Source organism: Ziziphus jujuba, chromosome 7 (assembly GCF_031755915.1).
Source record: "Ziziphus jujuba cultivar Dongzao chromosome 7, ASM3175591v1".
Taxonomy (NCBI): domain Eukaryota; kingdom Viridiplantae; phylum Streptophyta; class Magnoliopsida; order Rosales; family Rhamnaceae; genus Ziziphus; species Ziziphus jujuba.
In genome coordinates this window covers 9,427,163-9,452,117 of record NC_083385.1, presented here as the reverse complement: position 1 = coordinate 9,452,117, position 24,955 = coordinate 9,427,163, and the positions used below count along the sequence as shown (strand labels likewise).

Sequence of the window (24,955 nt, the reverse complement as noted above, 5' to 3'; positions counted from 1 at the left end):
GTTAATTGTTTATTCACCAAAAAAAAAAAAAAAAAAAGGTTATTGTTTGGTTATGGACATATAAATTTTTTTTTCCATAACCTTAAATAAAATAGAGAGTAATGATGTTACCAAACAACTAATGACAAATATTTAGCTATTCATAATGGAATTTTGGTTAACAAAGAAAATTTGTTGGTAATTTTGTTTGGATTGGAATTGTTTTACATTTGCACCATTTTTGTGTAAAACAAACCACGAGGAAAAACACGTGACATTTCCAAATTAAAAAAAAAAAACAAAAAGAGAAAACCACCTAACCAAAATGTAAAAGCAAAATCAGAAAAATAAAACAGTAATTTAGAAACAAAAAGGTAATTAGTTAAACCATCAAGTTATGAAACTTAAAAACAAAAAATATAATTAACACATGGTTTAAAAATCTCATTATTAGATTTTGCAGTATGGAAATTTTGTAAAAGTAAAAATTCCATCCCAAAGCCCACCCCCCCCCCCCCCCAAAAAAAAAAATAAAAATAAAAATTGTAGACTTTGGGAGAGAGCTTCTGCACCACCACGACCTTCCCTGCCCTTTGGGCTTTTTCTCTTTCCATTTTTTATTTTTATTTATTTAATTTTTATATTTTTATATTTTAATTTGTTTTTTTCTTTTTTCATTACACACGAGTCTTCAAAAGTCTCTTTTGACCACCGCGCCCTCTCTTTCTTGCCTTCTTCCTCCTATCTGCTTCGGCATTTCCTTTTCCTCTTCTGTGATCCACATCAAACACAGACTCTGAATCCAAATGTTTTATATATGATTGCCCAGTATTTATTAGAATTTGGTTAATGGGTTTGTTCCCTAAGAACCTCTGAACCTCTAAACAATATCCTTTTTTTTTTTTTTTTTCCTCTTTTGGTGGGGGCAAATCATGGGTGCTTGTTTATCGTCACATAAAGTCAGTGGTTCGAACAGCAACACAACCACAACCACCACCACCTCCACGACGACCACCACCACCTCCACCATCAATCATAATCGGAAAGCTGCTGTTTCACAACAAACGACGCCGACGACAAAAGTCGCGGCAAACAGACAAGAATCGTCGCAGCATCAACATAATAACAATAAAAGAAATGAGACCTACAAGAATAATAGGAATTCCCAGCAGCTTAATAACAAAGATAAGCACAACACGAGGCGGGGCGGGGCGATCCCATGCGGGAAGCGCACCGATTTTGGATACGCTAAAGATTTTGACAAGCGCTACACGATTGGGAAATTGTTAGGACATGGACAGTTTGGGTATACTTATGTTGCGACCGATAAGGCTAATGGGGATCGAGTTGCGGTCAAGAGGATTGAGAAGAATAAGGTATTGCATGGTTTTCTTCTAATCCCCTTCTCTCTCTCTCTCTCTCTCTCATTTTTCTCAATCGGGTTCTGTGTCTTTGGGTTGATATTTCCTTTTCTGGGTCGGAAATTTCTTGGCTTTTGGGATTTCATTGATTTATTATGAACCTGGGTTGTTGAAGTTCCTTGGTTTCTCTTTCGTTTTGGTATTGCTTTGGATTTTAAGCGAGATATTTTCTTATTGATGGGGTTTGGAAGAATGGCTGAATGGGATTGCAGAGGAAAATTTCTCATTTCGGTGCTGGAAACTTCAAAGTCATGAATTGACATTTTTGCTAACGGTGGTTTAATCCCAAAAGTCTAGCGATTCTCTTGCAGATTCCCCAGTTTCCTAACCAAGGTTTTTATGATTTATGTTCAAGCTTTGAATATTAAAGGATGCAATCACATCATTGCCTTTATGTCCGTTTTTCTTCTTCTTCTTCCTGTTGGCGCCCTTTTTTCTGTTTTTGTTTATTTATTTGTTAATTTTCAATTTTCGTCCCTGATAGATGGTGGGTAGTTATTTCACTTCCCTGTTTTGATTTGCTACGGTTCTGGGTTGGAAGATTTTTAATTATGTTTAAAATTAAAAATTCCTTGAATTTGGTGGTAGATGATTCTTCCTATTGCTGTCGAGGACGTTAAAAGAGAGGTCAAGATATTGCAACAACTTACCGGCCACGAGAATGTGGTTCACTTCCATAATGCATTTGAGGATGATTATTATGTATATATAGTTATGGAGTAAGTCTTGCTTCCGAAGCTCCGTTTCAAGACTAGTGCGTTCTTTATTTGTTTCTGCTCGAACACATCCTTTTTCTGCTTTTTTTGAGCTTTGTATTTTCAAGATAATTTTTTTTTCTTAATACATTTGTTCTGCTTATTAGGTTATGCGAGGGTGGTGAATTGCTGGATCGTATCTTGGCCAAGTAAGAATCTTTCGTTCTGGATGAATATAATTATTCTTTGCAATAGTATATATCCTTTTGCAGACCCAATTTACTGTAGCAATAATCACCAAAAAATTGTCATCCAGTTAATATTTTTGTATTTAGGACAATTATTTACTTCTACTTGCATCACTCAAACCAGGAAGGATAGCCGATATACTGAGAAAGATGCAGCTGTAGTTGTACGGCAGATGCTCAAGGTTGCAGCGGAATGTCATTTACATGGCCTGGTGCACCGTGACATGAAGCCAGAGGTATCTCCAAATTTCACTATTAGGAGGTTCAGTTTTACCATAATGCCATAGGAGCCATTCTTCTAAACATAGTTCCTTTACATTTCATTGTCGTTTGTAGAATTTTCTTTTCAAGTCAAGCCGAGAGGATTCATCTTTGAAGGCTACAGATTTTGGATTGTCAGACTTCATAAAACCGGGTGGGTATATCTTCTATCATGTGAACATCATATAAGATTTTTTTAGCTGTCTCTGCTTTTTCTGCCACCAGAAGTGTTGCTATTTTAATGGTTTGACCACATTAATTGGCTCTCATTAGGGTCCTGTAGTTCTACATTATTTTATCTTGTGACTGGTGTTTCTGTGTGATGCATGCATGAAACATTTAATGCTTTATTTTATATAATATGCAGGAAAGAAGTTCCAAGATATAGTAGGCAGTGCATACTATGTTGCTCCTGAAGTATTGAGACGTAAGTCGGGGCCTGAATCAGATGTCTGGAGTATTGGTGTAATCACCTATATTTTGCTTTGTGGGAGGCGACCGTTTTGGGATAAGACTGAGGATGGTATATTTAAGGAGGTGTAGTACATTCTTCATTTTATTCCCTTTGTTTCTGACTTTCTGTGGATTAACATTATTTTTTCAATTTTCCTTCACAATTTGTTAACACTTTTACAATTCCTTTTCCATAATACATGATAGGAAGCTAGGAATTTTGCCCCCACTTTAATCTCCATTTGCTGCCTTTTCATTTCCTAAAGTATATTAAGTTGTTATCTTTTGTCCCCTGATTATTGTATATGTTTTCACCCCTTTTTCTATAAACTCCTAGTCTCCTGCAATTTCTTTTAGTAAACTTTACCTTTTCTTAAATTTTTCAGGTTTTAAAGAATAAGCCTGATTTTCGTCGCAAGCCATGGCCGAGCATAAGTAACAGTGCTAAAGATTTTGTAAAGAAGTTATTAGTGAAGGATCCTCGGGCAAGGCTAACTGCTGCTCAGGCTCTTTGTATGTTCCTAATTCTTATCCTAGTAGAAATAGATGATGATTATTGATTATTCTGGCAAAAATTAAATAAATGTGCAATTTTTAGCTAGTGATGGTCCTTGGTTTTTCTTAACAGTTTTAGAATCTTGCTGGCATCCACTGCCTACATCATGTTTCTAAAATATGTTTTTGGGTTTAACTCATAATTTGTTTCCACTTTTTCAGCGCACCCATGGGTTAAAGAAGGAGGTGATGCATCGGAGATCCCTATTGATATTTCTGTTCTGAGTAACATGCGGCAATTTGTGAAGTACAGTCGATTGAAACAGTTTGCTTTAAGGGTAAGACAATTTTGTTATAGCTTTTTAAAGTCAGAGGGACAATGCTTTTTTAATTATTCATCCTTTCTAAATAATTGATTTCCTTGCAGGCATTGGCTAGCACACTGGATGAGGTGGAGATTTCTGATCTCAAAGATCAATTTAATGCGATTGATGTTGATAAAAATGGTTCTATTAGTCTTGAAGAAATGAGACAGGTTAACTTTTCTCCCTCTGATGTTTAGCTTGGTATTAGAATATGGCCACTTCTATTGAGTAATTATTCTTACCAAAAATAGTTTCCTCTCTTCTCTGCTAACAAGGAAGGATTATGCGGTTGCAGGCCCTTGCAAAAGATCTTCCTTGGAAATTGAAAGATTCACGTGTCCTTGAGATACTGCAAGCGGTAGGCCTCTACTCCCTCTCTATTTGAGGTGAAAAACCATAAGTGTTTTGCTTCTTGTTTGTGTCAGCCTTGTAAACCCATTGTGTTCATTTATTTGTATTTTTTCCCTTTTTATTTTCTATCTGGGTAGATTATGTGGAATATACATATATATATATATATATATATTTTTTTTTTTTTGTGTTGATTATTATTAATTTAAAAATTTTGTGGTGATTTTATTATTTCTTTTCCATGATTACTATTTTCTTTGCAAACCCTTACCCCATTTGACATATGGTTATGCAGACATCTAAACAGCAGTTAGACTTTGGCTTGTAATAGCGCTTCCTTTTGTGTTGTGTAAATATAAAGCGTTTATTTTTAATGGTTGATGCAGATTGACTGCAACACTGATGGGCTAGTAGATTTCACCGAGTTTGTTGCAGCCACTCTTCATGTGCATCAATTGGAGGAACATGACTCTGAGAAGTGGCAGCAACGCTCACAAGCAGCTTTTGAGAAATTTGATGTAGATAAAGACGGCTATATAACCCCAGAAGAACTCAGATTGGTCAGTGTTCTATCTTTGCATTGATTATCTGCCTTCTATTTTCCCAATCCCAGTCTTCTGACTCTAACCCTGATGCAAGGACAGGGTTCACATTTGATTCGAGGTTTCTAATCATGCATTTTGTTTTCTGAGGGAATGGAGTTTAGATTAGGAGTTGAAGTTGATCATGATATTAGAAATACTCAGAGACATCTATGACTTTTTAGTTTCTCCCTGTTTTGCAGACCTGATCTAATGCAATATTTCAATCAACATTATTGAGATAAATATTTTGCATGTGATGTCTAAATGGAATCTTTACACTTTTTTTCAAGCCAAAATCACCTTAACTGCATTGAAGGTTCAAGTATAGGGAACATCTATTTAGAATTTTAGTTCACTGGTTCTCACCTAATCTTCTGTTTGGCATGCTTGGGTCTAGTGGATGTCCATTTATGCAAAATGCTTTGGTTTTAGTGGTCTACTGTCATTGAACTCATGCAGGAGGGTCTGGGATCTAAATCCCAGACCACAAGTGCTTCCTATCTTTGAGATTTGCAGTTATCATCTTGATGTTATTGCTGTGCTGCTACTGACTCCGTTTCTTCTGTAGCACACTGGCCTAAGAGGCTCCATTGACCCACTTCTCGAGGAGGCTGATATTGACAAAGATGGGAAGATAAGCCTATCAGAATTCCGAAGACTTCTGAGAACAGCGAGCATTGGTTCAAGAAATGTAACGAGTCCATCTTGTCATCGGAACTCTCGAAAGACTTTGATGTAGAATGAAGACAAAGTTTGAAAAAATTGAGTGAAGTGAGAGAGATGGTAAAGAGAGGTGGTGTTCCACTTTCTGGTTGTGTTTACTTGGAAGATTGTATTCCAATTCAAGAAAAGCTCCCCATCTTTCTTCACACAGTAATGATAGGAAGAACTTTTGAGTCCAAGCATCCATTAATGGGATTCTATTCTACATTTTTAATGTGAACGCATTCACCGAGATCTTTGGTATTAGAGTTGGTTCGTAACTGCACAGGTTAGAATTTTGTGTTATATTTAGTGTAAATTCTTTTGGAGTGCTGGGAATTTCTCGGTTGTGCCCTACAAATTGTAATGTGTGACATAAATAAACTTACTAAATGAGAATATGGTGGATCAGAAATCATTCATTTTTGCGCTCGGTTCTTTTAATCTAAGAGCTACTAACCATATGCGAGATTTTTTTATTTTTTTTATTTTTAAATTAGTTTATTTTTCCGTAACTTCAATAGAAGGATTGCACGAAAGTCTTTAAGAGTACTTCGATTATATATGATACAAATTTGACGAATATATTTAACGGCCAGGTCACCAACGTCTATTACAAAAAAACAAAGGCGGTTGCTCACCAAAACACGTCTATTGAAAAAGGAGGACGATCACCGATGTCATCTTTTAATCGTTAACAAAATAGACAAATTTAGTAATTGCTCGCTATGTATAAATCCAATTCATTTTATTTCTTTAAATGGCATTCACTAGAAGGCTAAATTTACAACACAAATTGTAAAACGAAAATGCATTTTACAACAAAACCACATTTGACATCATTTATCACATATCCAAACACCCTTCTTTTTCTAATCCATTCATATCCAACTACCCTTTTTTTTGTCAACCAACGAGCTTTTGGAATCCCAGGGCTTTGAAGAAATAATAAAAGCCATCCCATCCTGAAGAATATCACAGAACCTCTTGGATTGATCAATCGAATGGCACAATCCAACCACACCACCCTAACAACCTTTTGTGGTGGAGGAAGTTACCAGCAGGAGAACAGCCTTGCCTTCTTACCAGCAATTTCGTTAGAATCGATTCAGAAACAGGCGAACAGTCAAAATTTCAGTATTTACAGGATGTCCCAGAACACGGGATGATACGGTCAGTAGTACAGGCAACTTGAACATATTTAGTCGTTAAGATTTTGGAGGGTCACCTACACTGTTGGACGAGCTGTCCTGAAGAACTTGAGACGAAGAATACCTACTAGAAGAGCTTCCATCTGTAGCACTCCTTTCCTTCCTCTGTGATTGCTTTCCCTTCCTACCTCCAGAACTCGAATCCTGCATATTTACATTTAGACAAGACTCCATTTTAATGTGAAAAATACTGAATATCTACTCTCTAAAATACTAACCAGCCGCACTGAAGATCCTGGTATCTTAAGTTCGAGATCTGTTGCCACATCATTGGAATCATCACATCTTTCCACATTGTTGCCCCTTTGATGATCGGATGACTTTCTTTTGGAATCTTCTTTGCTTGAAGTGTGGGAAGTGGATGCATATTGAGCTGCTGGCTGTTCTACCGGAGGATTGGAAGGAGTAGGATATGGAACAAAAGTGGAACAAGGATTGGGAATAGTGCCAGGATTCTGACTACCAAAGAAAGGAAAAGGCTGTAACGATGGATGCATGGGAATTGAACCTGGAGGGACAGGAACAGGCACTGGATAGGAGTAAGGTGGACCCATAACAACAGAAGGATCGATAGCAGCCCATGGGAACATCACCCTCACTCTCTGTTGATATTGGGCATTCAGATTTTCTATATCGGATTTTAGAGACACCTTCTCCTCTCTTAGCTCATTTTTCTCTTGTGTCAACTGTTTGTAGAAAACACTAATTGATGAGTACACAAACAATGGGCTTCAAAACCATGAGGGCAATACATAAATAGAACATCACCTCACGTGATTCTTCAGAAAGTGCTGTATACTCAGCCTTTAGTCTGGTCACTTCAGCAGTCAAATCCTTCAGCACTTGGATTGTGTCTGTTAGAATGGTTGCCTTGTCATTCTTTGGTCTTTCTGGATCTGCATTTTCAAATAACAATGTGAAATCCAAAGATTAAGCACTTAATTTTCACCAAAGAGTAGGTCTTTTAAAAGGCCATAAAAAATTACATTACCACTTGTGTTTCTATGTCTACTGTATATTTCTATACATCAGGCAAGTAACTAACTAAAATTTTCATTCATAATTAACAGGAATAGAACATAAATTGCAATACCAAATTACAATAGACGTGTTCCTATCTCTGTGCATTAACGTGACAAACACTAATAAAAGCACAACACCTGAAGCAGGGTGCAGAGGTGCAAACTTCTCGAGTAAACTTAGAACTTGTTACAACAGTCAGAGACACTATCATGCCGTTCTTGAGTGTTAAAAATAATCATATTTAAGAATATCATCATAAAAGAGATGCACTGTTTTACATAAAGCCAGAAGCTAATGAGAAGGACAAAAAAATTAAAGTTCAGTCTCTTTTTCATAAATTTCAAGTAGAAAAAGCCTCTAGCTCAGTTGTTCTACGGAAGGCCAAAAACAACTTTAAGAAGTTATGAATTCAAATATTTGTGACATTCTAAGAAAATGCGAGATAACAAAAAGAAGTAATAAGCTAATGTATATACCTAATGTGTTTCCCAACTCAAGAAACTGCTCATTTAGTCGATCCCTTCTCAACTTTTCCCGGTCTGCCTTCTGAACTTTTCTTGCAGCAATTGGATCCTTTACTTCCACATCAAGCCTTTGTCTATGATAAAACACGCACCAAAAAGAATTAAGTTACACAAAAAGAAGAAAATGAAGGTGAACAGATTAGTTGATGCATTTTTTCAGTTCATCTATGACAAGTTTCTCAACTCATGAGTTCAAGGCGAACATACCCAGAACCTAGCCAACTGATTTCCCCCACATATTTTTTTTTTCCAATAAAAATTTAGCTGTTGGAGCTATAGAAGCTCTCAAATTATCTCACAGTTTAAATCCACTTATCATCTTCTTCTTGTTTTTTTCCCCTTAATTCTTTTCACATAGTATTTTCTTGTTTACATTTCATACTTTGATCTCAATTTCAGATGTTCCCACCGCCAACCTATTTTACATAAATTACCAAAGCTACAAGCAACCAAAACAAAACCCACATTGCAAAATCCCATTATTACTAAACAAAAGAACAACAATAAACACCCAAAATCCGCCTTGTCTATTGTTTCATAAATCTTTTTTTAAATTCCCAGTAACGACACTGGTCAAAATTAATACTACAAAGTTGGACCCAAAACTTTAATCTTGAGTGTACACGAGCAGCTAAATCAAATGGTCTGCTTTAAAGTTTTAAATCATGTATAATTCCAAGCCACTGAACCTAGCCAAATCAAACTCAGAGATTATTATGTTTTAAAAAAAAAAAATGTGAAAAAAAAAAAAACCTTGAATCAGAGTGAGAGGTGTGAGAGCGATTGGAGGTGGGCACAGAGACAGAGAGAGGCTGAGTAGAAGAAGGAGCTGAAGCTGGTGAGAAATCATCCGATTTCCATGGGTCCATTATGCGGGCAAAAAACTAGGGTTCTTTTTTTTTTTTTTTTTTCCGGTTCTAGCAGCGTTTTATTCTTCACTGAAATTGAGATCGAAAATTTCTCACAAAAAAGCAAAAACCACAACCTTCCCACTACTCCATCTTTCTCACGAACCACCACAACGAGGAATCCAGGACACACCCGCACCGATATTTTTTAAAAATTTCTGTTTTCATTTATTGTAAAATATTTTTCCTCTTTTTTTTTTCTTTTTTTTTTTTTTTAATTTTTATTCAATTAACAACTTTAGAGAATGCAATTTGGGAATTGGGAACGTGGGAAACACAATTTGGAGGCTGCTGCTGTGAACTGTTAAGAGGACTGGAAATCAAACCAATAAATTACTGCCACGTAGCATTTCATCAATTAGCATCAAACGACGTCGCATGATATGGCGTCAGATGTAACGTCGTTTTGGTTTCGTAATCACCGTCAACGTCAGGTTCGGCAAAACAACCTTAGGATCGAGGGTTTGCATACCACTCAGCGATAGGGTTTTTTTTTCGCCGGAAAAGGTCTTACAGTCTCACCGGCCGACTATTTAGATATAAAATTTTGAAAAAAATAAAAATTAGAAAATGAAAATAGTAACATACAACGTGAATGGGCTGAGGCCGCGGATTTCACAGTACGGTTCTCTCCTCAAACTTCTCGATTCCTTCGATGCCGACATCATATGTTTTCAGGAAACCAAACTGAGGAGGCAGGAATTGACTGCGGATTTGGTAATGGCGGAGGGTTACGAATCCTTCTTTTCCTGCACTCGCACATGTGAAAAAGGTCGATCGGGCTATTCAGGTAAGGTGTTTGTGCAAATTCCTCAACCATTGCATTGCTCGACCGTCAAAGCTCCACTCTGAAACCGATCCTGTTGCTTGGTTGTTTGCTATTTTTCAGGTGTTGCTACGTTTTGTCGGGTGAAGTCGGCGTTCTCGAGTACGGAAGTGGCGTTGCCTGTAGCGGCAGAGCAAGGCTTTACGGGTCTTATCGGGAATTCTGAACCGGGAAGAGAAAAAACGCCTGAAATTGCGCCGGGACTGGAGGAGTTTGCAAGAGACGAGCTTCTTAAGGTTGATAGCGAGGGACGCTGTGTTATCACTGATCATGGTCATTTCGGTGGGTTTTAATATGTTAGTAGTCTCTGAGATTTTACTTCTGATTCTGCATGGCTAATGGTGTTCAAATTGAAGTCATAAGCTTTCAGAAGTATAGAGCATGAAATGGTTAAAGGTTTGACTTTTTAGCGTCTTATTATGTGGTTGAATTTGTGTTGGCGTTCTTGCCAGTTTTGTTTAATCTGTATGGGCCTCGAGCTGAAAGCGATGATTTGGAAAGGATCGAATTTAAGCTCAAATTCTTCAAGATATTGCAGGTAAAAAAAAAAAAAAAAAAGGGAAAATTGCTTTCCTGCATTAGACGTAAATTCAGGCTGAAGTTTATGTGAAGCACTTGATGTTTTCTTTAACTAGAATGCAGTTGTAACTTTTTGTTACTCGTTGATTGATATAGTTAATATGTTTTTTTTTTTAGAAAAGATGGGAGACTCTGCTCTCTCAGGGAAGGAGAATATTTGTTGTTGGTGATCTTAATATTGCGCCCACTTCTCTTGATCGTTGTGAAGCTGCACCAGATTTTGAGAACAATGAGTAATATATCTTTCCAATTACTAGACAGTGGGATCTGATTTTGTTGTGTTTTTGGACTGACTAATCTGTTTGTATATTTCATTTACCATATTAACACCAAAGGCCAATACTTAAGATTTTTATATGAAACTGTCTGTAGATTCAGAAGATGGTTCAGATCAATGTTATTGGAGTCTGGAGGCCCTTTCTATGATGTTTTCCGTGCTAAACATCCTGACAGGTGTAGATCTTATATTTTATGGTTTGTTTATCAAATTAGGTAAAATTGTCATTTATCTGCTCTTATACAGACTTAAATCTGGATGACTCTTTGGTCATGTTTTTATAGCTTTTTCTTTAAAGAAGTTGTGTAACAAACCTAAATTATTATCGTTTTATTATTCTGTAATTGCATTTGCGTATCAATAATATTCAGATTTGAAGTTGTGTCGTTTTGTTCATCTTCATCATGTATCTTCCTGCAGAGTAGGAGCATACACTTGCTGGCCGCAAAATACAGGTGCTGAAGAGTTTAATTATGGGACAAGAATTGATCACATTCTGTGTGCTGGCTCATGCTTACACCAAGAGCAGGATCAGCAGGGCCACAGCTTTGTAGCTTGCCATGTTAAGGAGTGTGATATATTGACAGAATACAAACGGTGGAGACCTGGAAATTCACTCAGGTATAGTTGAGCACCATCTCATTCACATGTAGTTGATTCATGTCTAGGTGAGGGCAAGGATGTAATTTTGACCTATTTCACTGCTGCCAGATGGAAAGGAGGACAGCGCATCAAGCTGGAAGGTTCGGATCATGCTCCTGTTTATACTAGTTTACTACAAATTCCTAGTATCCCCCCGCATAGCACTCCAACTTCCTCCGCCAGATATATCCCTATGATATATGGTATCCAGCAAACTCTTGGTACGGGAAGAGAACTTCTTATTTCTTACTGATAGTCTTTTCACATTTTATTGAATCCTGTGGTGACATGTGGTGTGATTTACCCTTTTTGGTTTAGTTGGAACTTTGAAGTTGTAAATAAATGCTTTCATGTTTTAGTTATATTAGCTGACAATAAATTTGCTTACATTATGGTATTTCTCAATAACAGCTGAACCAAGAGTCTATTTGTGTTTTATGTGATTGGTTTTATATGGTTGTTTGCAGAATGGATTTGGAGCCGTTTTAGTTAGTAAAAAACGTAAATCAGTTTGTTTTAGATAGGAATAAATTCAGTATTTAATGTCAAGTGCATAAATTATATTTTTTAAGTATAAGCGTACTCTGGTATTTTTCATAGATACTAAGCAAATTTGAATTTTAGTTATTGATTCGAATTTGATGTTCTTTATGTCCACCAGATGTAGTACATGCTATCTTTGCTGACTTGACCTTCTGTCCTCTCTGATTTTTTCCTGCTGCCGCTTCCTTTGCTTTGAGCAGTATCAGTGTTGATGAGAAGGCAAGTTGCTGAACAAATCAAGTCCTCCCAAGTGTCGAGCTTATCTCAAGATGGGGATGTTACACTGAGAAGTTGCAGTGAGAGAGAAAAAAGACCACTTGACACATGCCCCCTACTTGATGTACCCCCTAGCAATATTTGTACTCCGGGCTTTGAATCTGAATTTCTCATTTCTAGAGGAGATGAGTGTTCCAGAATTTCTGTTGATGGGGATGGCTGTAAAACCTCAAGTGCATTACGAAGTGACAATATTAGAAGAATACCTAGCAATGCAACGAAGAAAAAGGCAAAGAAAAGCCAGGGATCCCAACTCTCCCTGAAGTCATTTTTCCAGAAAAGCTCAACTCATTGTAATTTTGTTGACCGTGATAGCGATTGTTCAGCTGATAGGGCAGATTTACTAGAGACTAAACCTCAGACAAATGAACCTCCTGTAACAAACGATCTAAGTTGTAGTACCCAGCTGTGTGAATTGAAATCTAGTGCGTCGAGTCAAGAGCAGGATGAGCCAAGTACCTGTTCGCAGGAGAAGAACAGTGTTGCTTTACTGGAGTGGCAAAGGATACAGCAAGTTATGCAGAATAGTATACCACTTTGCAAGGGCCATAGAGAACCTTGTGTTGCTCGAGTTGTGAAGAAACAGGGTCCTAATTTTGGTCGCAGATTTTATGTCTGTGCACGTGCTGAGGTATCTATAATATTAACCACTCTAAAGGGTCATCTGGAAAATCCAGTTTTGCTAACGCATTCATATTCTACTGATGTTATAATTGATTTAATTGTTGAATCATCTTATAATAGTTTGACGCCAATGCTTTCAACAATACTAGCGTTACCAATTTAAAAGTTAGCATGAAAATCTTTGTTATTGTTCTTTTTGTGCAAACCGTGCATCAAGATGCATACTGCTAATGAACTAACTAGAGCGTATCTTTGTTCTTCTCACAGGGACCTGCATCTAATCCCGAAGCAAATTGTAATTATTTTAAATGGGCTGCATCAAAATCTACTGATGTTATAATTGATTTAATTGTTGAATCATCTTATAATAGTTTGACGCCAATGCTTTCAACAATACTAGCGTTACCAATTTAAAAGTTAGCATGAATATCTTTGTTATTGTTCTTTTTGTGCAAACCGTGCATCAAGATGCATACTGCTAATGAACTAACTAGAGCGTATCTTTGTTCTTCTCACAGGGACCTGCATCTAATCCCGAAGCAAATTGTAATTATTTTAAATGGGCTGCATCAAAATCACGAGGAAAATGAACGATTCTGCAAAAAACCTTGACCCCGAAGGATGTCCGGCTCTTCATTTTCATCATTCACTGTCTCATCTTTTTTATGGTGCCTCACTAACAATGGCATGCTGTGATACATGTATATTCTGTTGAGTTTAGCTATGCAATTCGCTATAAGCGCCTCCTGTACGGTTTCATATTATAAGGCCGTTTTTTGAGAATGTTGGGAGAAAATCTTTAGCAGACGCTTGTCCAACCAAATATATGATGCCCAAGTGTGCTAAAGTTGTCAAATTTACATCAAAATTTTTATAATTATTCCTTTAAAAAAACCTGGTGTGGATGACGATGAAGATTGAAGGGCTTCTCCTCTTGCCTCGCACGCCAACACCTTTCAATAACAAGCCCACTTCTAGGACTAAATGGGCTTCCTTCGATTGGACTTCGTTGGTCAACAATGTTCGATGGCGTTTAAAAAGTTTCCAAAGCATTTGAAGACTTTTCCAGAACACTTGAGAGTTTCAAAGGCATGTGAAGACTTTCCAGAACGATTGAGTTCTACAAAATATTACTTCTAGTTTGTGAATTATTGAGGGAATCTATATTATTATAGTCCGACAGAGACGTATACAGACCTAATTTTGATTCATAGCTATATAATTTTAGCACATATATTCCTTTCATCACCTTATAAAATGAAATGACTATATAAATAAGAGACGTAAAAAGACCCGGTACTGGTTCTGATTCAATTAATTTCAGTAGTTATTCTTTGGACACTTTCAAGCGTCGTTGTCTAGACTACTATTCCCGTCAGTATACTTGCTTTCGAATCATATAATTTGATAAACAGATAACCCAAATAGGGATACTATATGAACTTGAACATCTTTTTGACGCACAAAACAATAATATATATATATATATATGCTTATAAGAAAAAAAGAGATAATTACATTAACTTACCTTCTAAATTAAAATTGTTCAGAATTATCTTTGTGTTTTGAATTTTTTATTTTTTATTTTTATACTTTCCTCCTAGTTTAATTTTACTTTCAAATTATTCCCATCTAATACAAAATAAATAATAACTCAAAACTACAAGTTAAAAGACAAAGATAAAATAAATAATAACTCAAAATTACAAGTTAAAAGACAAAAGCACCCATTTAATTAAAATACATTATTTAAAAAGAAGTTTAAAGACTTGTTGCCAAACACAACGTAGAAAAGCCTACATCAACTACTCAAATCTGTATATTTTTTTTGTTTTTTGTCTGAACATATTTAAAACTGCATAGGACCCACCTAAGAACCAAGGCTCATTCTTCTTTGGAGTTTTTATTCTTCTATGTAGTTATGATCAATTGGGTATTTTGATTTGATTGGTCATTTTTTTGAAAAGTTTTATTTGTGTGTTTTTATTGTCTATTTTCCTATAATTTTCTTCCAAGAGATTTTCTTGCTTCTATTTGCTGATGAATTTTAAATGGCTTTAGTTTTGAACTTCATTATTGTTATATATTGTAAGCCATTTTTTCTCCAAAATTAAGTAGCAAATTGGAAAGCTTGGAAATCTCTTGTAGTTGTGATTTCTGGTTTACAGGAAACCTAAACTTTCTTGTTGATATATATTTTTAGAATTTTAAACCCAAAATAATAATAAAAAATAAGATTTTGAGATTGACTAAAAAAGTTGTATTACGTAATCTCGAATCAGAGGTAGAAGATGAAGAGACCATTGATTGTGTTATGTTTCATTAATTACATTTATTTGGGAAATTTAATTTTTATTTGGTAACGGAAGGTTATTGTGGTCTTTTGGATTATTAATATTAGACCAGGTTTTGTATTTTATATTAAAATTGAATAATTTGAAAGGAAAGTTAAAATGGAAGAGAAATATCTAAAAAAAATAAATAAATAAAAATCAAAACACAAGGATAATTATGAAAAATTTTCAATTTAGAAGGTAAGTCAGTGTTAGTATTCCTAATGAAAAATATGTTAGTCCTATATATTAAGAAATCATTAGCATTTCAACCTTGTTAGTATAAGAAGTAAAAGCCTCCAGAACTCTAATTTTTTTGTCAAAAAATAAAAACTCTATTATTATCATTCTTAATCTTATTCTTATTATTATTTTTGGAGATGAAAGTTTGAATTCTTAATCATTATCAAAAAAAAAAAAAAATTGTGTTGGCACTAATCATTCATTCATCAACTTCCTTGGCCGTCATAGTTATTATGTCATTAATAGTACCATCAATATTTATTAGGTAGAGGAAGAAAGAGAACCTTTTTTTTTTTTTTTTTTTTTTTTGGGTTTGGGAGTAAACCATTTTTAATTGGTGACTAAGGACATGGAAATAAAATATATAAAAGCTAATTGGCGAAACATAATCCTAGAGAGACAAGGGACAACAAATGCTTCCCCTTCCTAAATGAAAATTATTCAATTAGGATGGAAAAAACGGTGATTCACTACCACCAATGGTCACCAAAGCATTTAATTATTATATAATAAACTAATTATGATTACCAACCAAGGCACGATCATTTTCAACTTGAAATTTTTATTTAAAAAAAAAAAAAAAAAGAGAAGAAGAAGAAGATAAAACGATAATGTCAAGACGTGTAATCTAGCAAGATAAGCTTTTCACAAGTTTTAACTAAGAATTTGTCTAAACATCATCATAATTGTATAATATAATTAATGGTTGCGTTGGTAGTTACTAATCTTACCGATTTGCCAATTACAAAGACATGCAAAAGAAGTTTGAATCACGATTCGTCACTGTCACGCAATTTGTCTTTGTCAACTTGCGGTATGTTAAACAATTTTTTTTTTTTTTTTCTTTGTGGAAGGTTAATATAATCGGATAGTGATGTAGAGACCATTTTCCACCCTAAATATTATAATAATTCATTTCCCAATTAAATCCTGAAATTATGCTGATTTCTAAGACATAAATGAATCAGTACTGGTATCTTTACGTTATTTTTCAATTTTAATTTTGTTTGTGGAGGTGCACTAAGGAACAAGATTTGAAGAAAGTCTTTATACGGGCAAATGACCTGACCCACTTGTTGGATGCACCATCAGATGTTCTTCTAAATATACAGGATAATTTTGGAAACCAATAAAAAAGATAAAATCAAGTGGTATTTGAAATACTTATTTCTATATAGTTATTTTACAGTTTTTTTGATACACGACATAAATAAAAAAATTAAAATATTAAATTATATCAATTTGTTTTTTATTATGAAAAAAATAGATTATTCAAAAACTATCTATTTTTATCTCCAATAAAAATATCAACCTTCTATAAAAAATAAAATAAAATAAAAACAAGAGCCAACAAGAGAAGCAGGAGATTTTTTTGATATTTGAAATTATAAAGATGACATAAAAAAATTAAAAAAAAAACAAAAGAAATTATAAAGATGATCAAGTTTCTTTCTTTCTTTCTTTCTTTTTTTTTTTTTTTTTTTTTTTTTTGCTTGGATAACGATGATCAAGTTGATTCTTTAAATTCCCCATCTAATTACAAAATGAAACTTTTTTCAATGGATAAGAGGCTATCTAATCCTTATGATGTGACTATTCGGGTGCCTTAAAGCTACGGAAGCGCAAAATGCCATAAAAATCTAATGCAAGACCTCGATGCTTAAGAATGGTTTTGCACAGCAGGAAAAAGAATGAACATAGCTTGAGAAAACGATGTCCAAATGAAGGAGTTACCTCAAGCATGAACCTGTTCATGTACTGTATCACAGCATGTGGGTATGACTTTTCTTTTTCCCTAATTTATTTATTTGTTTGTTTTTATTTCTTTTTGGCGGATTAGATTAAAGATAGGGCTGACAAAGAGATTGGTAAATACATATAGTGGTGCCAAAGAAAAGTCACTCCCATTGTTTTTGTGGGGGTCTTTTTCTCAACAAAGAATTTTAGTGCATATTCATGCAGGGATGATGACTCTCTCTTCCACTATATTGTCGTCTTTTACATGCAGCTAGCTAAGCTACTTTCAAACCAAACAAATTCTGAAAGATGTTAGATCCTTTTGGTCAACTTGATTGAACTCCTTGTGGGATGAATTATTGCTCAAACCTATCTTGTACTTCTTTTCCATACCTTGGATTTCATACACAATTTATAAAATAATTTGTGGTCTTTCATAAATTATAGTTTAATTACATGCTAAGACAAAAAAGAAAAAAGAAAAAGAACTTTAATTGTTTCTTGGAAACTTATTTCTTGATCCAAGAACGCTATTCTGAAAATTAATAAAAGTTAGAAACAAAACAAAAAAGAAAAAAAAAATATGTAGGGGGAAAGATATACATCGCGAGCATCAAATTAATATCACAAAAAATCTCGTCAGCCATCCATTCACTGATTTTTTATATTTTTGTGGTTCACAGAAATCGCATCACCAAACAAAAAATAAATAAATAAATAAAATATATATATATATATATATATTAGAGAGAGAGAGAGAGAGAGAGAGAGAGAGAGAGAGAGAGAGAGAGAGAGGGAGTTTGTTTTGTATGATCATCCAATTGTAATGGGAATCTACCACCCATCGGTTCATGACTATTTAAGTACATATATAAAGAGGAGGCACGACGCTCAACATAATTGGGCACATATTGTTCATCAAAATCATAAATATAGAAAATATTATATTGTTAAGAAAGCTAAGCTTTATTAATCCTCCCAACTACTAGTCATGTGTTGTTCCAGAAGAAGAAAAAAGAAAATCAAAGAAAGAAAACTACCAGGTCATATGGTGGAGATCTTTTTTCTTGGCACATATAAGATAAAGATAAGATAATCGATGGCAATTAAGATCCCACTTCGATATTACCAAAGCAAATCCCTATTTGTTGGGATTTTATATCAGAAACACCGACACATACTATTTAATATATAGGACAGGACCAACACCAAAACATACTATATATAAATCTACATGTATAAACAAAGTGATTTATAATTTCACACAACTTGTTCTTAACCCCCAAAAAGAAAAACCAAAAAAATATATATATATATATATATATATATAAAATTGTAAAAATTTGTTGATAAAAAGATCAAGCAGAGAATCCACAGATCCGGTGCACGCTAATGATCATCGTCTGGATGCTGTGGATGCTTGGATAGAATAAATGCTGAGTCAGCGCCACTCTAAGCCAACTCGGATAAGCCTAACCCGAGTTGACCCAAATACCCAAACCCGATGGTCCACATGGCCCACACGGCCTTGCTTTTCTCTATAAAATCCCCAAAGCCTCGTTTTTCCCACTCCTTGTTTCTCTCACCTCATTAACTGTCCACCGCAACGAATCATCATGCTCTCTGCTTCAACCTCCTCCACCGTCAACATCCCAACCGCTCCTTCTTCATTATTCACCGCTCCTTATCATACACCGTCGTCTCGAGTCAGATTCCGCCCTATACACGCCTTTGCCACCACCGCTTCCTATACTGCAACGGAGAACGAAACGACGTCGTCGTATCTCAGCACTAGCGGTGGATTGGCTTCGTGCTCGTCGCTCTACGAGATCCTTGGAATTCCAACCGGCGCTTCTTGTCAGGAGATCAAAGCGGCGTACAGGAGACTGGCCAGGATCTGCCACCCCGATGTGGCGACTTTGGACCGGAAGGACTCGTCGGCCAACGAGTTCATGAAGATTCACGCCGCCTACTCCACCTTATCGGATCCCGCCAAACGGGCTGATTACGATCGGAAGATTTTACGGCGGTACCGGCCGTTGACCACGGCGTCCGGATTCTCTGGCTACGCCGGCCGGAACTGGGAGACGGATCAGTGCTGGTAGCGAGTTCCACTCGCCCGGTTCAGTTTCGGAGGCAAACTGTTAAATTGACCGAGATTTAATAATACAGGGAAGGAGGCAGTGACAATTTTGTACATATTAGAGGCTTAAACGCTCTCAATCAAGGTTTCATCAAAAGTCTATGCAGGTGCAATCAGAGCCGTCAAATATTAGGGAAATCGGCCGTAGGACACTCTAAGCAACCAATTCGGTGCCAAGTCAAAAGGCTTCAAGAACCTTGTGAAGATAGTTATGTAATATACAAATTACAGAGGGAAATCTTTTTTTTATTTCCTTTTTTTTTTTTTTTTAAGTTATGTAACTCGGTTTCTGAATGCACTAAAGAATTACATAGTGGATTATATGTGGAAACCCAAAAACAAAAAAAGAAAAAGAAAGCAATATATATATATATTAGTTGAAGTTGTGCTATTTGCGTTAGTATTTTGATGGGTATTACTCGTATTTCCATTTTAAGTTTTTTTTACTCATTAAAAAAGAAAAGGAAAATGGGCCTCCCATGCTCTACTATTTATTACTCTAATTTCAAATTTTAATTTTTTTTTTTTTTTTTTTGTAATTGTGTTTAGAATATGGTTCCAAAATTCACAGTTCAGAATTAAAGATTTTCTGCTAATAAAGTTGAATCCGTACGGGTCCATAATGAATGAAGAATAGTGGAAGTAATATACGAGGGAGGTAATGCTACACTTCCTTCTTTTTTTTTTTGGGGGGGGGGGGGGGGGGGGGGGGTGGTGTTTAAATTTCTCTTTTTCTCCTTTGCAATAAATGAGAAAGAAGCATAAGAACGAATAAGATAAATCAAAGCATATCTTAAATAATTTAGAACCTATGTATTTGTATGGATGTTTCCGTTGACAATTTTGTTTTTATCTAAAATTGAATATTAATTTTGTGTTGATTTTATTTTATGAGACTTATGCGTGATTTGATTTTATTGGATGCCATACTTTTCCAATTTGAGAAGCTTCAAGAAGAATAATTCTAAACCTTCCAATCTCAAATACCAGACTTTTAGCATGTAAATCTCATAGAAATTTATTCTTTGCTAAAATTTCGTACTTTGACTTGATATCTAATTTTAGCTTTAAAAAAAAAGTAGAAGTAGAATCCTTCTTCCTTTTACAATTCTTCTATTATCTGTGAAATTTCCTAATACCGACAAAAAGAATGAAACTTGACAGAAGGGAATTAAGGCAAAGCTTTTCGCTACGCTATGATCAAGCACGCACATGACTTTGTGATCCAACCCAACATATCCTCTAAAGCAAAAGAAAAAAGAAGAATATTTTATTAAATCAACTAAGACTTTATAGGCATTTAACTGCAATAATTTTGCAAATAATATTGTAAACCTTCGCTATCACAACCAGATCATATGGAGTTGGAATTGAAGGTGGTGGTGATGCTGCTCATTTGCTTTTTCCAATTCCATGCCTTTGGTCAAAAAGATATATAATCTTATCATTATTTTCTTTTCCTGAAATCTTATCAATTTTGCTGATCAATCATAGTCACTATATGTGCATATTATATTATGCTATGTTATTTTCTGTCAAATTTGACGGTCTGCTGCATGCCTTGTATTTTAGGAATTATTTAAATTATTTTTAAATAAAAGGATTTTCAGTTAGATTTTGCTCGGATTATCGTCTCTGATTATATGAAAACAAGTATTATTTATCAATATTTACATCCCATAATTCAAACAAGAAAGAGATAATAAACAAACTTCCTTTTTCGTTTTCGTTTTCATTTCCAATAAACAAACTCTGTTTGTCTACCCGCTGCACATGGCAACCAACAAACAAATCAGATACAAGTTTGTTGAGTTTATTTGTCACAAAAGCACTGCAAATAATGCTAATTTCTTTTTTGCTTTAGCCTCAATACAGGGGTAGCAGTATCTGAGGGAAGCAATTTAATAACAAGAAAAATCAATACAAAGTATTTATTATTATATTCAAACTTTACGAGGTAATGGAATATAATCGACATTTGTTCAGAGAGTTTTGCACATTGAATAACAACAAATATTGCAGATGCATATACCCTAAAACAAAGCAAATTTAGGGTGAGTATTTGAATGGAAATTGGTTTTAAACAAATAGAATATTCTACATATAATTTTTTATTTTTTTTGGGGGGTTCAAGACAATATAAAAACAATAAAGTCAACTTTTGAGGCGCAGATTGTTACTTTGGAAACTTTTTTCTAATTGGCAATTATTTATGCAAATCAGTGTTTTATTTGGTTTTATGATGGTATTGATCCCACTTATGACAATATACTATAATGAAAATATTATATTATTTATTATTATATTAATCCGGAGAGAAATTATAGACTAGAAGGAGAAGCATAGAGAAACATGCTAGGTGCTATAATTTGACATCCAAACATTCCTTGGTGCCTGGAGGTAGAAAACAAAGTAAGCAAGTGGTGGTCCAAAATTTGGCATTATGATGACGGAACAGGAACCCAAAAGTCCTCAAAGACAGAGAGTTTGTACATACTACATTGTAAGGGATTTGAGAATTTTACTTTCTGAATACCAAGCTTTGGGTTTAGGAATTGTTTGCCTACCTTTTGCCCTTGCTTTTCTGGCTTTTCAGCAGATTCAACATTTAAGCCCCACCACCAATAATATTCTAATGGTGGGACCCGATTGGAAGTGGACCCACATATTGATGTGGACACCAAGTTGAAATTTGAGGAAAAAATAGACCACACCAAATGAGAAAAAATGATAACCACTTCCAAGTCTACAAAGAGGCACGCTTTTTCTCCCCATGTTTGGTGACTTTTTTGGTGCACTGTAGTATATAGTTATTTTCACCGAGGCTTCTAGAAGATATGAGATAGATTTTTCATTGATTGAGGAGAAAAAGAAGAATATATGATAAAGATCAATTTATAGTGATTTACAGAGAGACAGAGAGAGAAATAAAGGGCAAAGATATGGATGGAAAAGGACAGGCTCCTATCTTTTGGAACATTGTCGTTTATAACTTACTGAGGTTGGTAAGAAAACAAAGCTCTTAAGCTTCTAGAACAAAGTAATGGCTCATGTACACATATATATATATATATATATATATAGAGATTAAAAAAAAAAAATTAAGATGAATACTAATATAAAGGTTTTATTTATTTATTTATTGGAATATATTTAAAATTTAAAATTATATTTATTAATTATTAAATTTTAATAGATTTATTTTAAAATATATAAAATTTTAGTATGTTATTAAATTTAATCATTTTTTAAAAAATTAAATTTTAATTTTTAATATAATTTAATAATTATCAAAAATAAATCATGATTTAATAAAATGAGATAAATTTTAATTTAAACTGATTTTATATATATATATATATAATTTCGCATTTATTTGAATCAAGACAAGCCCAAATGACTCGTTAGCATATGCAACCACTCATGTTTCTTTATACATTTCTTTTTTGGCTGGTTTCCTTGCCAAAAATGTATGGTCTTTCCTTGTATGATAAAAATGAATGAATTCGGGTCCTGGGTCCTTTTAGAATATTTGTGTAAGTCACTATTTTTTTACCAATAATTATAAGTTCAAATTTTAATATGAATTTTAAAGAATCAAAATGCCATTTTTTTTTATTACATTCGTTTAAATAATTTTACTTTATGCACTGTTTCTAGATATTTTTTAATATTTAATTCGGAGATAAGCATATTCCTTGTAAATGCCAGATCTAAATTCGGTTTGGACATCATAGTGTTTGCAGTATGGCCAGCCAAGATTAAATGGTACTCACATAAAAAAAAAAATTAAAAAAAAAAATCTTAGAAGGTAAATATTTTATTTGTTCTTAATGATGGGGCTTATTTTATTTAAACAAATAGAAATCTGTCACATAATTGAATAAAAAATTTATTTAACTATAGTATTATTATTATTTTAAAGAAAATAATTTAAATACTTTTTTCTTCTTTATGGGCAATTTAGAGCAGGATCTAGCTGGGCACTAGGCATTAGTTACCACTTCAGCAATTGCTGAGTCTTTTTCCATATTACCATACTGCACTATTTATTTATTTATTTATTTATTATTATTATTATTATTTTTTGACTAACAAAATTTCAAGAATATTTTCCACCCAAAAAATATTTTTAAAAGATGTCTGCCACTGGACTGGGTGGACAAAATTGGGGCCTATTTTATCTTTGCATTTGAATAAGGTTGGAGGTCCAATTTGTGTAAACCAGATTTTAAGGCCCAGTATCGGCGACCCATGAGGAGGCAAAAGTGACCGTTGAGTATCATCATCATGATAGGCCTATCTAATCACCAACAAATTCTTGAACATGTTCTCACAACAAAAAAACAGAAATTGAAAACGTTGCCACCAATTTAAGTTTGCTTTAAAGTCAATTTTTCTGGACTTGTACATGTTTACGATAACAAAAACAGCAGTAGAATAAAAAAGGAAAAGAGTTAAATTGAAAGATCTGACAGTTTTTTTTTTTTTTGGTAATTAATTGAAAGATGTGACTTTCATAAAATTTGGAAGTGGAGGTACGGATATTTTGCAAAGTGAAATCAAAACCTTTTAAAATCCATACATATCTTTATCCACTCATATCTCATTCAAGAAAGAAACACACCAGTTTAATGATTGGATCTTTGGGGAAGAGTAAGTTCCAATGGTAACAAAAAAACAGAAAGTTGCATGTTTGACTCATTACAAATATCTTTAATAAGAGGGTTAATTATATTTTAACCACATTATAAATTGCATGGTTAAGTATAAAAATCATTAATTTACAGTTTGTTTCAAACTCATTTAATTTTCAAATTGACTAACATAGTCATAAAGTTTTAAAAATTAAAACAATCAACTAGTTTCAATTTACAAACAATATAAGGAGAAAACAAACTGATTAATTGATTAATGAGAAAACTAATTAATTTTTTTATTTTTTAAATTTTTTGTTAATCAATTTAGAAACTAATTTAAAAATTGAAGTAAGGCGAAATAAATTGTAAATTCAATGCTTAATATAAAACTTTTTTAAATTTAAAGCTCCCATGTGCAATATGGTCAAAATACAAAATATTAAAGTGGAGTTAGTCCTCAATGAAGAACTACCTAAGATACATTTTAATAAATATATTACTAGTTTTATGTAGCAAGATTGTTAGGACTAATTTCTAGTTCCAATGTCTATTTCAAAATGTAAAAATTAAATAATTAATTCATATCAAACACTATAAGAACTTTATATATATATATAAAATAAAAGCTACGTAAATGTTCCACATGCAAGCATAGTTACTGTATTTTCAAACTAAGTTAATTATGAATAATAAGGATACTTATTGGACAAGATATTTCATATAAAGCTTCAAAGTAATTTTGTTTAGTTGGGGTTCCAAGCTTGTCCATTCCTTAATTTCATCTGTCACTTTCACGGCTTTTTGATTTTGTAGTTTTGATTTTATTTTTTGATACTGGCTCTTGATTCAATAATAGAAAGAAGAGTAAAATA

General features: G+C 34.0%; 4 protein-coding genes across 8 annotated transcripts; 3 read left to right on the top strand and 1 right to left on the bottom strand.

The window, feature by feature from the left end:
• The first annotated feature begins 672 nt into the window (after positions 1-672).
• LOC107424366 (calcium-dependent protein kinase 28) lies at positions 673-5,980 on the top strand. 2 transcript variants are annotated; one of them, XM_016034151.4, is made up of 12 exons: positions 673-1,355; positions 1,989-2,119; positions 2,263-2,304; positions 2,468-2,579; positions 2,680-2,758; positions 2,972-3,141; positions 3,444-3,570; positions 3,775-3,890; positions 3,980-4,087; positions 4,213-4,275; positions 4,655-4,828; positions 5,421-5,980. In XM_016034151.4, exons 1-12 carry the CDS (start codon positions 912-914, stop codon positions 5,589-5,591), a joined length of 1,737 nt encoding a protein of 578 aa, XP_015889637.1. In that variant the 5' UTR covers positions 673-911; the 3' UTR covers positions 5,592-5,980. The 2 variants fall into 2 exon arrangements, with proteins under 2 accessions (XP_015889637.1, XP_048335912.1); XM_048479955.2 differs by lacking the exon at positions 673-1,355 and adding an exon at positions 1,592-1,733.
• Positions 5,981-6,285: 305 nt separating this feature from the next.
• On the bottom strand, positions 6,286-9,399 carry LOC107424369 (transcription factor bHLH121). The gene is made up of 5 exons (XM_016034154.4): positions 9,066-9,399; positions 8,265-8,386; positions 7,534-7,661; positions 6,984-7,451; positions 6,286-6,909 (listed from the first exon to the last, which is right to left on the bottom strand). Exons 1-5 carry the CDS (start codon positions 9,179-9,181, stop codon positions 6,763-6,765), a joined length of 981 nt encoding a protein of 326 aa, XP_015889640.1. The 5' UTR covers positions 9,182-9,399; the 3' UTR covers positions 6,286-6,762.
• Positions 9,400-9,603: 204 nt separating this feature from the next.
• LOC107424365 (DNA-(apurinic or apyrimidinic site) endonuclease 2) lies at positions 9,604-14,232 on the top strand. 4 transcript variants are annotated; one of them, XM_048479951.2, is made up of 9 exons: positions 9,604-10,010; positions 10,110-10,328; positions 10,499-10,584; positions 10,743-10,858; positions 10,998-11,078; positions 11,323-11,523; positions 11,614-11,765; positions 12,288-12,994; positions 13,506-14,232. In XM_048479951.2, the coding sequence occupies exons 1-9, from the start codon at positions 9,791-9,793 to the stop codon at positions 13,575-13,577; spliced, it is 1,854 nt and encodes a 617-aa protein (XP_048335908.1). In that variant the 5' UTR covers positions 9,604-9,790; the 3' UTR covers positions 13,578-14,232. The 4 variants fall into 4 exon arrangements, with proteins under 4 accessions (XP_048335908.1, XP_015889636.2, XP_048335907.1 ...); XM_016034150.4 differs by lacking the exon at positions 13,506-14,232 and adding an exon at positions 13,255-13,477; XM_048479950.2 differs by lacking the exon at positions 13,506-14,232 and having other exon boundaries at positions 12,288-13,174.
• A 4,506-nt stretch (positions 14,233-18,738) lies between these two features.
• LOC107424370 (chaperone protein dnaJ 11, chloroplastic) lies at positions 18,739-19,834 on the top strand. The gene has a single exon (XM_016034155.4). The coding sequence runs from the start codon at positions 18,917-18,919 to the stop codon at positions 19,403-19,405; it is 489 nt and encodes a 162-aa protein (XP_015889641.2). The 5' UTR covers positions 18,739-18,916; the 3' UTR covers positions 19,406-19,834.
• Positions 19,835-24,955: the final 5,121 nt, after the last annotated feature.

Coding starts and splice junctions, on each gene's coding strand:
- LOC107424366 (XM_016034151.4), top strand. CDS start 912: ATGGGTGCTTGTTTATCGTCACATAAAGTCAGTGGTTCGAACAGCAAC. Junction 2,759..2,971: donor GTCAGACTTCATAAAACCGG/GTGGGTATATCT, acceptor TATAATATGCAG/GAAAGAAGTTCCAAGATATA. Junction 4,829..5,420: donor CCCCAGAAGAACTCAGATTG/GTCAGTGTTCTA, acceptor TTTCTTCTGTAG/CACACTGGCCTAAGAGGCTC.
- LOC107424369 (XM_016034154.4), bottom strand. CDS start 9,181: ATGGACCCATGGAAATCGGATGATTTCTCACCAGCTTCAGCTCCTTCT. Junction 7,662..8,264: donor TGAGTTGGGAAACACATTAG/GTATATACATTA, acceptor TTGAAAATGCAG/ATCCAGAAAGACCAAAGAAT. Junction 6,910..6,983: donor CAGGATCTTCAGTGCGGCTG/GTTAGTATTTTA, acceptor GTAAATATGCAG/GATTCGAGTTCTGGAGGTAG.
- LOC107424365 (XM_048479950.2), top strand. CDS start 9,791: ATGAAAATAGTAACATACAACGTGAATGGGCTGAGGCCGCGGATTTCA. Junction 11,524..11,613: donor AGACCTGGAAATTCACTCAG/GTATAGTTGAGC, acceptor CACTGCTGCCAG/ATGGAAAGGAGGACAGCGCA. Junction 11,766..12,287: donor TGGTATCCAGCAAACTCTTG/GTACGGGAAGAG, acceptor TGCTTTGAGCAG/TATCAGTGTTGATGAGAAGG.
- LOC107424370 (XM_016034155.4), top strand. CDS start 18,917: ATGCTCTCTGCTTCAACCTCCTCCACCGTCAACATCCCAACCGCTCCT.